At 42.8% G+C, this 14,719-nt stretch overlaps 1 protein-coding gene and 1 pseudogene across 1 annotated transcript; both read left to right on the forward strand.

The window, feature by feature from the left end:
• Positions 1-797: 797 nt before the first annotated feature.
• ANKRD34C (ankyrin repeat domain 34C) lies at positions 798-2,405 on the forward strand. The gene has a single exon (XM_003784571.1). The coding sequence runs from the start codon at positions 798-800 to the stop codon at positions 2,403-2,405; it is 1,608 nt and encodes a 535-aa protein (XP_003784619.1).
• A 4,976-nt stretch (positions 2,406-7,381) lies between these two features.
• LOC100947214 lies at positions 7,382-9,005 on the forward strand (annotated as a pseudogene).
• Positions 9,006-14,719: the final 5,714 nt, after the last annotated feature.

A 14,719-nucleotide genomic window follows, 5' to 3' on the forward strand; every position in this document is an offset into this window, starting at 1 on the left:
CCAGGCTTGAACCCGCCAGTCCCACTATATGGGGCTGGCGCCCTACTCCTTGAGCCACAGGTGTCTAGTTTTTTGATGAGCACCAATAACAGCATCACATTTATCAGGTAACCTGCTCATCATGTTGGAATGACTGCTAAATGTTGAGGGTACAGGAGGAAATAAGGCAAATAAAATCCCTGCACCTTTTTTGAGAGTCTTACTCTGCTGCCCATGCTAGCGTGCCGTGGCATCAGCCTAGTTCACATTAACCTCAAACTCCTGGGCTCAAGTGATCCTCTGCTTCAGACTTCTGAGTAGCTGGGACTACAGGTACCCCCTGCAGTGCTGGCTAATTTTTCCATTTTTAGTAGATATTGGGTCTTACTCTTGCTGAGTCTTCCAGTTTTGTATAGGAACTTAGAAATGTAGAAACATTTGTGATAAATATTGTGCTGTCAACACTTTAGTATCTTGCATTTAAAAATATTTACTATATTCTTGGTGTTATGTTAACTGCTTTTCATGTGGGTAAGTGATTGACACAGAATATCTTATGCAATCTTCACAATGACTCTATGAAGTAGGTTAATACTATCACGCCCAACACACATTTTAGAGGAAGAAATTAAGCCGGAGATGTTAGTCAACTTGGCCAAGATGCTATAACTTGGAATCAGGCTGGGATATGACTGTCCTCAGTCCCTGTAACAACCATGCTGCCCAGATCACTTATAGAGTATATGACATTTTCCCGTCTTCTCCCCTTGCTAGGTCTGACTGCCATTGTGGCTCAGAGAGTCTAAACTGGAGCCAGTATGATGGATGATGACACAGAGCTGAGGACCGACGGCAACTCGCTTTTAAAGGCTGTGTGGCTTGGGAGGCTCCGGCTGACCAGACTGCTCCTGGAAGGGGGAGCTTATATTAACGAAAGCAATGACAAAGGCGAAACAGCTCTCATGGTGGCATGCATCACCAAACATGTGGACCAGCAAAGCATCAGCAAGACCAAGATGGTGAAGTACCTGCTGGACAACAGGGCAGACCCCAACATCCAGGATAAGTCTGGCAAGACTGCGCTCATCCATGCTTGCATCAGAAGAGCAGGGGGAGAGGTGGTCTCCTTATTGCTAGAGAACGGCGCAGACCCCAGCCTTGAGGACCGCACTGGGGCTTCAGCTCTGGTTTATGCAATAAATGCAGATGACAAGGATGCTTTGAAACATCTCCTTGATGCCTGTAAAGCCAAAGGGAAGGAGGTGATTATTATAACAACAGACAAATCATCTGCGGGAACCAAAACCACCAAACAGTATCTTAATGTCCCCCCGTCACCCAAAGTGGAAGACAGGCAGTCACCTCCACGGTGTGCGTCCCCCTCTGATGTTGAGCTGAAGGCTCCAGGCCTGGGCTTTCCATCCAGTGAGAAGGAAGATGACATCTTCAGCCTCCAAACAGGGCATCCGAGTGGTTGCAATGCCTCCAAGGCTCTTAATGAGCCCGGGTCACCCACCAGGAAAGTCAGTGGTCTCAAAAGGGCCCGTCTGCCCCAACTGAAGAGGCTCCAGTCTGAGCCCTGGGGCCTGATCGCTCCCTCAGTGCTGGCAGCCTCAGCACGTCAGGACGAGACCCATAGCCCCAGCACAGACAAAGAGGTTCTCAAGAGCATCAGTGATGTGTCCTTCACTAAGAGGAGGCCCCTCTCCAGAACCAATAGTATTGATAGCAAAGACCCTACAGTCTTCCCCATGGTCATGGAGCAGGTTATGAAGATTCCAGCCTCTTTAGCACCAGCATCCTGGAAGGCAGCCTATGAGAAAGGCCAGGCCCCTAATCCCCGTCTGACCAGAAGAGGAACTCTCCCTGCTGACCAAGAGAAGGGTGGCATGGGCCCATTGGGACCCTCTGCTCTCAAAGAGCCAGCATCCCTCAAACAGCTGGAAAATGACCTCTACGATTTAGGTTTACAGCCGGGGGCTGACCCGCCAAACTCCATTTCCCTAGAATCTGGCAAAGGACCCTTAGACAGAAAGAAGCTCAATAGCTCCCACTTGGCTCTTTTCCTTGGCTCTCGGGAATCCCTGGACACTGTACCCAGCACATCCCCTAGCTCAGCACGCCGAAGGCCACCACATCTTCTAGAAAGACGAGGCTCTGGAACTCTACTTCTAGACCGTCTCTCTCATGCTCGGCCTGGTTTCCTTCCTCCTTTAAATGTGAATCTGAACCCACCTATCCTGGATATCAGATGTAGCAGCAAACCTTCCTCCCCCCTTGCTAGTGGCTTAAAATCAATGGTTCCTGTGGCTCCAAGTTCACCAAAGAGAGTTGATTTGAGAAGTAAAAAGAAGCTCCTCAGAAGGCATTCTATGCAAATTGAACAGATGAAGCAGCTGTCAGACTTTGAAGAAATTGTGACCTAGGAGCTTTTAGAAAGGCATTTTTTTATTTTTTATTTTTTGTTTTTTAAATATATGAAGGGACCGTGATTTCTAGACCAACACAGCTGTGTGGATTCTCTGCTTCCCAATCATGTGTTAATGTTGGGTACGTGGCCACTTCAGAAGCCCTGGAAGCAGGATGTCACTTCACTTCTGAAGTAATCCCTGGGTTTATATAGGTCTATCAGAAATAGTTCAGGATAACTGGGCTTTGGATATAGCTTGGAGATAAATTTTTAAAAATTCACTAAAGGAAGAAAACCTTTCACATCTGAAGGTAACACAGCAAATGCAATGATCTAGGATGTGGCCACCAGTAATTTTCTATCAAACAGAAAACAAGAAATTCAATCACAAGAAGGTATTTGGAGTATGTCATTTTTAATAGATCTACAAAGTGCCTACATAGAAAATGAGGCTTTAACATTTTTTAGAACATGAAAAATCTCAAAAAAGTAGCAAGTAAATATGAGTATTTGGGTTCTGTTTGATGGGGTAGAAACAGAAATCCTCCACCAAAGTAGTTTTGGCCTGTGGGTCCTGCTTCTGTGTCAGCGTAAGGCCACACATGGTGTGGTTGAGATGGTCTAGCTCTCCAGTAATATACTTTGTATATACTGAGCACCTAGATATCACATTTACATGGTCCTCAAATTCTGATGTGTCATGGTAGCTGGTACCTTAGAGATGTATCTTGCACCAGAAGTGAAGTGTTCCTCAGACTCCCACCCTTACATAGGCTCTGTGTTGAAATATTGTGAAAAACAGTCAAGGTTAATTAATTTAGAGTTTGTCTTGACACAAATACAGAATAGACCCATAAGAAGCATTTCTTGATTATTCTTAAAACTCTATGTAATCTACCAAAACCAGGATGACAAATGATGGTAGACTGTGCATAGACTAAGGGGCATAGAAGATGGTTTTCAGGTTAAGCAGTGGGAATCATTTCACTTTGCAGCCTGAAAATTTTAGGGAGTGCAAACTGTCATTTCCCCTTCAGTTATCTAGGTAATCTGAGAAAAATCTAATTTCTTCTCTGCCTGAATTATCTAAATGATGGGAGATATGTAAAGATAACCTACACTATCCTTTTAAGTTACTCTGAACAAACCCAAAAAGGGAAGCAGAGGCTCTGTATTATGTAGCCACATTTTAGATGAATACATTTGCGGATATTTTCCCATTTATTTTTCCTCTCATGTTAATGAGACAAATTCGTTCTGTGATTAAGTCCAGCAGTTTCTGGACTTAATCACAGTCCAGCACATGCAAGGAAATGTGAAGACTTTGTGTCTGACAGGTTCGTTTGGTTCCTCGTTTCCTGGGGGCCGTATCATCTCAGATGTTCTCCACTGGGCTAGAACTATTTTGTACAAGGTAGAAATACTTCAAGAACAAGAAAGTCACATGGAGGTGTAGATGCTGGTTGGCCAGCCAGACTCTCCCAGTAATTTATCAATTCAGGTTGTGCTTTGGTAAGGTCAATGCTAGCTCCAGCCTTTAGGATTCTTGGCAAACACACTCAAACTTGAGTGCTGATGGTCTCATACTTTGCAGGAAGGGAATAAGATGGGAAGAAAAGCACATAAACTAGAGAAAATCTATAGCTCATTAACTTGGTTTGGTGCAGATTACCCTACACTTTTCAGAACCATTTAATCATTAACAGTTCTTACTAAGCAGCTGTAATCACAGGCAAAGAAACAACTCTGCAATGCGTTAAAGACAGAATCCTACACACAGCCATCATTCTCAGTAGTTCACTAAATGCACACACGTGTGCACGCACATGCACACGCACTCTACACATTTTAAGTACTTTTCCAGCTGTTGTTCATGTCAGTTAAAACTAACTTCTGCTAGTAGTATCTAGCTGTGGAGATAGCAAGGCACTGCATAGGAGCATTTTTTTTCTAAACCTTTAGCTAAGATTTGGAAGCCTAATTTATCCTAAGTAGTGAATGTGGTATATTTATAGTAATTAGCTAGGCTAAACAGCAAACAGGATGAGCCTTTCATTCAAGATAGCTGGTCCACTGCATAAATGTGTAACATCAGGCACTCTCATGCAATGTGTTGCCTGCACAAGTCAGCCATGACCTCCACAGTGGCCTTTCCCTAGACAGTCATTAGGATAGTCTCTTATCACTGTCATCACTCCCTGACAATGCATCAGCTGGATTAGACTGTTCTAAACTAGTACAATAACCAAAATACTTTATCTTGAGTTATGCATAAATAAGCAGTTTTGTCTATGTCAGTGAACCTCACAAGAACATGTTTTCAAAAGTATATTTTAGATTCAAACATGCTCTCTAGATCAGAGGTTAGTTCATCCTTTTGGAATTCTAGAGTCACTACAATATGTAGTTAGCTGCAAACTATAGTTTCATAATTCATCTACTTAAGATTCTCTGGACTATTGATCAAAATATATTACAGAATGTGAGCTTAAAATTTAAAGTCTGGAACTTTCATTTAATTTCTAGACATTCCAAAAAAATTTTTTTAAACAAAATAGCCCATCATCAATTCTCTTAGAATTCATCAAATGGTCCCTTGCAAACGCAGGTTGTGTCTGACCTCCTCTTTTGCGTGTGTTGGTGTTTCTGATGTGCTGTGTGCTGCTTTGCCTGGTTCTCTGCAGTGTTACGTCCTAGTCTCATACTGACAGTGTGCTCAAAGATGTATTACAATCAACATCCATGTACTGAAATTATCTAGATATTTATAATATGCCAATAAAAAACACATTGCATCCTTCAACAGTATTTCCTAGTTTTCTCAGTGAAATCTCAATTATAAAAATTACTTTTTACTTATGATGAATTTGGCATGACTGCCTTAATTATAAAACGTCCAATATTTTATGACTGTATAATTTAAAAAATTAAATCTGAATTACACAAGTCTAGGGTCTCTCTCTCAGTTTATAAAAACGATGCACAATGAATAAGAAGATGCATTGCCACTGCCAGGGGTGAGTTTCTGTACTTTCCCCCTGCTGTTCAGATTTCCCCAGGGCCATGGGCTATCTGCTAGTAGTAGGAACTTCCTGCTGGTGGCTGGATATCCTTCCTTGGGCCCTATTTCCAATGTCTATGAGTGTTAATATAAACCAATTTCCATTAGTTCTCATTCAGGGGCAAGGCAGCAAGTGACAATGAACTAGCTGGAGGGTCTCACTGGTTTCTTAAATTCCTTTGCTCTGTGCTACAAATTGTACCCAGACCCTCCCATCCTCAGGCAGTTCCACACCTCACCCTTAGGTTCTCCCCTAGACTACTAAAATGAAGTAAGTTAAAAAAACAAAGGAGTAGCTTCAGCATGTCTTTCCTTTAACTTCTATCTTTAGGAAAAAGATGAAAATATTGGTTCTAAATTTTTTGAGGAAGGATTATAAGGAGGAAAAGAACATGGTGGGGAAGGTGAAAGACATGATGGGGGTCAGGCCAAAGTGGCCAACCTTAGAAGGAGAGAGCAAATTCCCAAGATTGAAAAAAGACTTAGACATTTGATGCCCCTTGAGTGTAACTCACTCCCTTCTGGAATAAAACCTTAAAGAGGCTCATGGTACATCTTGGTAGGCTGGGCTGGGTCAAGCATGGAAGGAAGGCATCTGAGTCTTCTGCTTTGACGAAATGTGCAAGTTAGGTATTGAACACATCAACATGGTTATTAATGAACATGAAGATACAACCACTTCCTGAGTCTGCATACTGGGTGTTGAGGGGTGGCCTAATGCAACCACATACAAACCCTTTCCTATCTTCCTCATCCTCCTGTCCTCCTAAGACAAGACACAAGGGATCTGGCTAGCCCACCCCCTGAGAAGTTCCTGCCAAAAGACCCTAGCTTTCCAAACAAGCTGTGGAATGTGTCCACCCCATAGAGCCCCATATAAAAGGGGTCTCTAACAGCCCCCAGGTACCGACTCCATCTTTGTATTTCCCAGGTGGGTCATCTCCCCTTTCAATAAAGCTGACCTAAACTTTTCCACTCCCATCACAGATTCATCTCTGGGTACCATCATGTAAACCTTTCACTGTGAACTGCTGAAGACCTCCACAGAACAGAGAGGGGAATTCCATAGTAACTGAGATGGACATTTTTGACATCATTTTAAAAAGGGGACCAAAGATCCATTTTAATTTTATTTAGACAAGTAAAAAAATGTAGCATTTCTTAACATCTAAAGGTCACGTAGAGAAATTTATGGTACTCTGTGTCCTTGAGTCCAAGTTGCAAAACTGTATGCATACTCGAAGGAAGGGTAGGCTCTGCATCACACTTCAGTTTGCCTGGATGGACTTTAAAAGTAGGGAATGGATCTCAGGAAATGAAAGCACATTAGTGCTTTACAGTTGTGACAATATCTGATTAGTGAAGCACAGTGAAAGAGTCTGACTAATATCACCTGGACTTGGTGCTTGACAGTGAGCTTGTGGTTCATTCTGAGGGACTGATCGTGATTTTAACCGCAGGGTTAAACTCCAGTGGTGCTCATTGGAGAAGGGGGTACTTATGCATGAGGATTAGGGGGAAATGGAAGAGAAGAGGAAAAAGGATGAAACGACAGAAGAGGTTAAGGTCCTGATAACATGAACCTATCTAAATAAACAGCCTAATGAAAGAAGGCCACCTGGGTTTCCCTTCTGGGGTCCTCTGTCTCCTCTGGCAGAGGTCCACACGGCACAATGGGCCCAGAATCACGGGTATTACTATTTAGGGCAGAAACTATGTCTCATATGGTGAAAGATAAGGGTTTAAATTAATTTTTTGGTGTAGCGCTGGGCCTGAACACGAAGAGGGTGGAGGAGTGGGGCTATGCTCTGATTTTCCTTCCCTAATTTTCCCCAAACCCTTGGGGCCCCTGCCCACCCGCAGTCACTGTCCCGGTCGGACTTCCGAACTGGCGGCAGGGCCCACTTTCCCCTATCCCTCCCACCCTGCAGATGCCGGTAGCCGTGGGTCCCTACAGACAATCTCAGCCAAGCTGCTTCGATCTCGTGAAGATGGGCTTTGGGATGGGTTATGCTGTCGGCCTGGCGGCCGGGGCGCTCTTCAGGACCTTTTCCTATCTCAGGTGAGGGGGTCGGGCGGTGATCTCTGGGCAGGACTACTGGACCTTCCCACTCACACCCGCGTCGGCCGGGACCCTGAACGCAGCCGATTTTTTCCCACTTCCCTGCCTGTCCTTTAGTGAGAGAGACCCATTTCCTACCCACCTTCAGTCTGCAAGGGCAGGTTGGAAGCGTCACAATTTAATCTGAGTTTAAAAGTGCTTTCAGGCTCTTTACCTACTTGTTCTGTGACTTAGGCAAGTTAGATACTGGGTTTCCTTAGGTGTAGTATGAAGACAGTTAACACCTACCTTATAGAGCTGAAATCAGCAGACTTTGCACACTATCTGGAACATACCAAATGCTGATGTTATTTTTTGTTGATGTTGCAGTTTGGCCGGGGGCGGGTTCAAACCCACTATCCTTGGTATATGGGGCCGGCGCCCTACCCACTGAGCCACAGGCACTGCCCACGATTGGGAGCAACAAAACAAACTTATTCAGCGCTTTACTATCCTGGGAAACAGGATGTGGAGATAATTCAGATAAACGTTACATTCTGAAGGTCATTTTCACATTTAAATCCTGTTTTGTTTTTGTTTGGTTTTTTTGAGACACAGTCTCACCTTGTTGCTTTGGTAGAGTGCTGTCGCATCATAGCTCAGGGCAACCGCAAACTCTTGGGCTCAAGTGATTCTCTTGCCTCAGCCTCCCTAGGAGTGGGGACAATAGGCGCCCACCACAATGCCAGGCTATTTTTAGAGATGGGGTCTCTCTTGCTCAGGCTGTTCTCAAACTCCTGAGATCAGACTCAGCTGATGCACTTCCCTCCACCTCCCAGGGTGCTGGGATTACAAGCCACCTGTGTCCGGCCTAAAAGCTGTTACTTTCGTTCTCTCAGACCGTTAACAATTTACTGAGAACTTTACATTAACCACCGTGCTAAATACTGTACTGTTGTAAAAAAAAAATCTTGTAGACAATCTTGGGATGTCCATTTTACATTTGACACAGACTGTAAGTTGCAGGAATGGGTCTTGCACCCAGGCCTGACTCCAAACTCATTAACACCAGAAAACCAGCAAGGTAACTGTCTCTATTGAAACATACATACCTTGGAGGCAAACCAGCCCTAAAAGCTGGTTTCCCTGCCTGTATACTTTATTTTGCATCTGTTGCTTCCCACAGACTGCAAGTTGATATTTGTATCAAAAGAAAAAATGACCTAGATAACTGTTGGGTCCTTTTCCTTGTCATTACCCAACTAAGGTGGGACAAGATAATATCCAGACAAGTAACATATTCAGAGTGCCAGTGCTTTGCTCATCATTAGGAGACCGAATGGGGCAGTTAATACTCTTCCCTGTGTTTTTGTCCCCAAATGGCCCCATCTTGGTTTCCTCCTCAGGATCGGAATGCAGGGTCGGAAGCTGATGGGCGGCATTGGGAAAACCATGATGCAGAGTGTGGAACGTTTGGCACATTCATGGCCATTGGGACGGGCGTGCGATACTGACCATGTCACTACATCTGCTCATCGATCCCAGCCCATATGATATAATAAAACAAATTCTTTGAGTAAAAAAAAAAAATAATTTTTTATTATTCCATACATTTAATAAGTATTTAATCCTTTTTATTTTTGGTAAATTTTTATTATTCCATACATTTAATAAGTATTTAATCCTTTTACATTGTTGGTTGCCTACTCAGTTTGATTCTTCTCTTCTCCTAATTCTTATCAGATCCTGACTTTGTTAATGTAGCCACCCTATATCTTTGAGAACCCATTTGACTCAAGGGAAGCTGACTCCAACCCCAGCTCAAAGGAAAGTGCTGATTGGTCTGAGTTGGTTGTGGTGATCCCATTCTCCTTACCAGGGATTGGTTAAGGGATCCAGCATAAGCCAAACAGACCATGGCTTTTCCCTTGTCAAGGTCTTTGATGTGGTATAGGTATGTGACCTATGTCAGACCAATTAGACTGAAGGAAAGGACGTTCATCCCCTGACTAAAGGAAAGGTTTTCTCTTCTTTCTGCTGGACGTGACCAAATAAACATATCTGTTTATTTGTTATGTGGTGTGACAATCTTCTTCTGACAAAGGAAAATGGTGTCTAAGAATAAAGCAGAGGAGGGCAGAGCCAGAAGAGTGGAGAAAAGGACTTGGGGCCAGATGATACTGGGACCACACCATCTCTGGACCTTCCATTATGTGAGATAACACATTCTTGTATTGTTTAAACTACTTAAAATCAAATACATCCTTGTATCACTCACTGATTTGAAATGTCATCTTTATAATACGCTAAATTCTTAATTTTTAAATTCTCAAGTCTATTTCTGAACTCCCCCATCCCATCCCATTCGTTTCATTCTATAATATTCTATTGACGGATTTGTCTTTCTGTACCAGTATCACAGCACTCTGTTTTAATTACTGTAGAGTTTTAACTCAATTTCACAAGTCATGGGCCAAGGCCACTCTCAATTTTCTTCTTTGGACAAATTGTTTCCTAAACAATCATTTTATTAAGTAGTAAAATTGTACTGGGGTTATTATTGGGATTCTACAACATTGTTTAGTTATTTTGGTTCTAATGAACATTTTTAAAATATTAAATCTTCTAATATAAATTGTTGCTCTAAAATACAAATCAAATTCATTTTAATCCCTCATTAAAGTATTTAGTTTTTTAAATAGGGATTGTATACATTTCTTTTTCATCTTATTTTATATATTTTTGTTGCTATTGTGCATATGACAGTCTTTCCTATACAATCAGATATTGCTGATAGGTAGCAAAACTAGATTTTCCTTAAAGTGATTACAACGAAAATACTCATGAGATTTTTCATTAAGGATTATGAAAGGAGATGGGCACAGAGGCTCACACCTGTAATCCCAACACTCTGGGAGGCCAAGGTGAGAAGATGACTAGAGCTCAGGAGTTTGAGAACAGCCTGAGCAAGATCAAGACCCATCTCTACTAAAAATAGAAAAATTAGCCAGGCATTGAGGTGGGCACCTATAGTCCCAGCTGTTCAGAAGGCTGAGTCAGGAGAATTGATTGAGCCCAGGAGTGTGAGTTTGCTGTGAGCTATGATGACACTACAGCACTCTAGCCTGGGCAACAGAGGGAGATTATGTCTCAAAAAAAAAAAAATAAATAAAATAAAACAAACAAACGAAAAAAAACCCCAAATCTAAAAAGAATGAAGAAAGGATTCTATAATTCATATGGGAGAACAAAAAGCTGAAAATAGCTAAGACAATTTTGAAGAATAACAAGATTGAGAGGATTATGGTATAAGAAGACAAGATTTTTTTAGGTTATAATAATTAAAATAGTGTGATAAAATGCAATAATAGACGAACTGACCTCCTCCTCCCAAACAGAGTAGAGGGTCTAGAACAAGACCTCGTATAGATGGAATTTTAGGTATGATAGAAGACTCCTTGCAGATTAATAAATGATGCTGGGATAAATTATTCCGATGTGAAACAAAAATGAAATCGGATCCTTATTTCATAGCATACATCCTAAAATCTAAAAGAAAAAAATCAGGACTGATATGTTAATTATGATGCTTTGCATTTGTACTTGTAAATGAGATTGGCCTAGAGTTTCCCCTTCTTAAACTCTGTCTAGCTTTGACATTAGATTTAACAAGCCCCATAAAATGAGTTGGAACATGACACCTTATTTTATATTCTCTGGAATATATAAACTTTTTTGGAAAAGTTTAAGTTTGGAGTCAGTGGTTGTGTAGTTGGTCACATTTCTTTTTTTTTTTATTGGCAAGTGATCTTGCTGGTTAACACATCTGAGCCAGGTGGGATTGTGTGTGTGTTCACAAGCCTGCATGTGTGTATTACACAGGGACACTTACCTATCTTAATTTTCAAATGAGGAAACCAGGGCACAGCGACTCACTGAATTGCTTAAGGTCACACAGCTGGGAAGTAGTGATCTGGGATTGGAATCCAGACAGTGTTGAGCCAGAGCCCTCTCTTTTATCAAGTACCTGAGCTTTAGAATTTTAAATACTGAGTGTATTTACTTAAGTGTTACAGAGTTTTTTAGGTTGGGGTTACTAAAAGCAATAGTGAGGATAGAGATTCTGCCTGCTGCAATTTCCTGAGGGAGTGCTCTCTAGAAAATCCTCTTAGGAAGGTAGGGGAGCAGCAGTGAGAAGGGACAGAGCCCAGCAAGGATATGATCTCAGGTAAAGTCTCTAGCCTTGGCCTGATCCCCTGAGAAGGGTCTAGAGTGAATAAATTTGGCTCCGGAATTGTCCCTCTTTCATTCAAGGCAGCTCACTTTTTTTTATTCTTAGCTAGCAGTGATTATAAAAAACTGGAAAAACATTAAGGGGAGATGGCTATTGTATGTCATGATTTTGATGATGACTGCCCAAGTGTATGCATATGAGAAAACTTACCTAATCATGAACTTTAAGTATACACAGGTTATAGTATGTCAATTACGCTTCAATTTTTACCAAACTACTATAAGGAGCTCCTCTGATACAGAAGGGAGAATGAAAGAATGATTGAATAAACATAGGAAAAAGAGGGAGAGGTTTTCTAGGGGAACAGAGTGGGATAGGTGTCCAAAACGGAACTGGAAGACCATTCAGGATATACAAACAACACAAGCATGGGGATGGAAATGACCATAATATGTGGGGCCCAAATAGAGATTGTGGCCTTACTAGCATAGACATGATAGTTGGGACAGGTCGGGATTGTTAGGATGAGAAGGGATGAGATGCTTCTGGGCCATTAGGAGTTCAAATTTAATGTGGTTGACAATGTTTGAGCAGGAAAGTGACAGGATGAGTCCTGGACACCCTCCCTATGGCTGAATTTTCTGCCCATTCTTCCTGTAAGGCTATAAACATGATAATTCAAAATGTTCAGGCTTGGCAACTGCCCTGGAAGAAAAAGGAACTTTGGGGAACACCTCTTTTTCCAGATTATTGTTTTGCCTTCAGTTTTGGCTTAGTAATCCTGCAGTATCTTGTCAGTTCTTTGATGCTTTCCAGAAAATATTTTTAAAGTTGTATTTTTCGGGAGGGTGGGGGCAAGATGGCTGACAAATACCAGCCTCCAACAGAAGTTCCCATTCAGAGGGAAGGATAAAGTCCAGAAAGCACCCAACAAAGTTGAAGACTAGGAGCCCAGCTGAGAGAGAAGAGTCATACCTGCAGAACACCTCTGCTGAAGTAAGCTGCAACTCCTGGAGTGCAACTTACAGGTATATGGAACATCTCAAAGGAAAAGTGTCCATCTCCTCCCCCAAGAGAGCTGTGTTTTTCTCTTCGTCTGCTCCCCTAAGCTTCCTACAGGCGAGAGATGAAATGAGGACCTATTATCTCACCCCACATGTGAGAGCTAAGGGCAATGGGGTCTACTCCCCTAGAGGGACCCTGCTGAGACTCTGAACACCCTCTCGCCAGGCAGAAAAATTGAAATAAAGTTTCCACTGCCATTTTAAATCTCCAGTCTACCCTTACCCCCTTCCCTGCAGAGACAGTGAGAGGAGGCTCAAGAATAGCATCCTCTCACCCGTGGGACCAAGCGCACTGTCTTGGCCCTGCAGTTGCCTGTTCCCCACGTGGCTGCTGCCTTTCCCCTGCCCTGGGGTTGCCCCGGTGGGGCCAAACTAGGACTGATCCGGCTGCTACCATTCCCATGCACCGCCCCTCACCCCAGTGGGGCTGAAATAGGACTGACCAGGCCTCCTGTGTTCCCCTGCACAGCCACTGCCATTCCCCTGCCCCCTAGTGGCCCTGGCGGGGTTGAAGTAGGACTGATTCTGCCACTTGTGCATTCTGTGCTGCTGCTGTCATTCCACTGCCCCCACCCCCCCAGTAGTCCCAGCAGGGCCAAATGAGGACTGATCTAGCCACTACTGTTCCCCTGTTCCCTGGTCGGCTCTGCTGAGGACTGATCCTGCCACAGCTGTTTCCCAAACCCCCAGGCCCCGTCACCTGGAAGGGGCCGAACTAGGACTGATCAGGCCACATGAGTGCCCTGTGCTACAGCTGCCATTCCCCTGCCCCCCAGTTGCCTGGTGGCAGAATGAGGTCTGATCAGGCTGGCACATTCCCACAGAGCTGCTGCCATTCCCCTGCCCCCCAGTCTCCCCAGTCACCCCAGCACCGGAGAACTGGGAGAAGACAACAGACATGCCCTGTTTCTCTGGGAAACCTGATGAAGCTGAGAAGCCAGCACCTTCTCTGTGGCAGCCATTGACTGAACAGTTCTGATAAGGTCTCCAAACAGTGTAAACTCAGCATGGGGTGGAATCAGCAGAAAAACTCTGGCAACTTGAATAACCAGAGTAGATCAACTTCCCCAAGAAAAATGGGCAGATGCAATTGAAGACCCCATCCATAAACAGATGGCTAAGATGTCAGAAATCGAGTTCAGAATTTGGATAGCAAATAAGATTAACAGAACGGAAGAAAGGAGGGAATTAGAATTTCAAGAAATTGTTCAAAAGATATCTCAAGAAATTATTCAAAAGATGTCTCAAGAATTCAACGATTTCAAAGATAAAATGACCAAAGATTTTGAAACATTGAGGCAAGAGTTTGCAGCCCTCAAAGAACTGAAAAATACGGTAGAATCCCTCGGTAATAGAATGGAACAGGCAGAAGAAAGGATCTCTGATATTGAAGACAAGCCTTTTGAACAAACCCAAGAGTGCAAAGATGAAAAGTAATGGAGAGCAAAAACGGATTTTTCTCTCAGAGAGCTCTGGGATAATTTGAAGAAAACTAATATTCACCTTATAGGAATCCCTGAAGGCAACAAAGTTGCTTCACAAAACACAGAGGCTCTTCTTCATGAAATTATGAAAGAAAACTTTCCAGACATGCCAAGAGATTCTGAAATTCAGATATCACATAGTTTCAGAACCCCAGCATGACTCAACCTGTACAAGACATTGCCTAGACACATCAAATTAACTTCACTAAAGTTAATATGAAAGAGAAAATTCAGAAAGCAGTTAGACATAAGAAAACCATAACCTACAAGGGGAAGAGTATTAGGATAACTGTTTCATCCTAAAAAAATTGAATATACATTTTTCTCATCAGTCTATGGAACATACTTAAAAATCGATCACATCTTAGGTCACAAGTCTAACCTCAGTAAATTTAAAAGAATAGAAATTATTCCATGCATCTTCTCAGACCATCATGGAATAAAAG

Source organism: Otolemur garnettii, unplaced genomic scaffold (assembly GCF_000181295.1).
Source record: "Otolemur garnettii isolate 467f Iridium unplaced genomic scaffold, OtoGar3 scaffold00011, whole genome shotgun sequence".
In the NCBI taxonomy this organism is placed as follows: domain Eukaryota; kingdom Metazoa; phylum Chordata; class Mammalia; order Primates; family Galagidae; genus Otolemur; species Otolemur garnettii.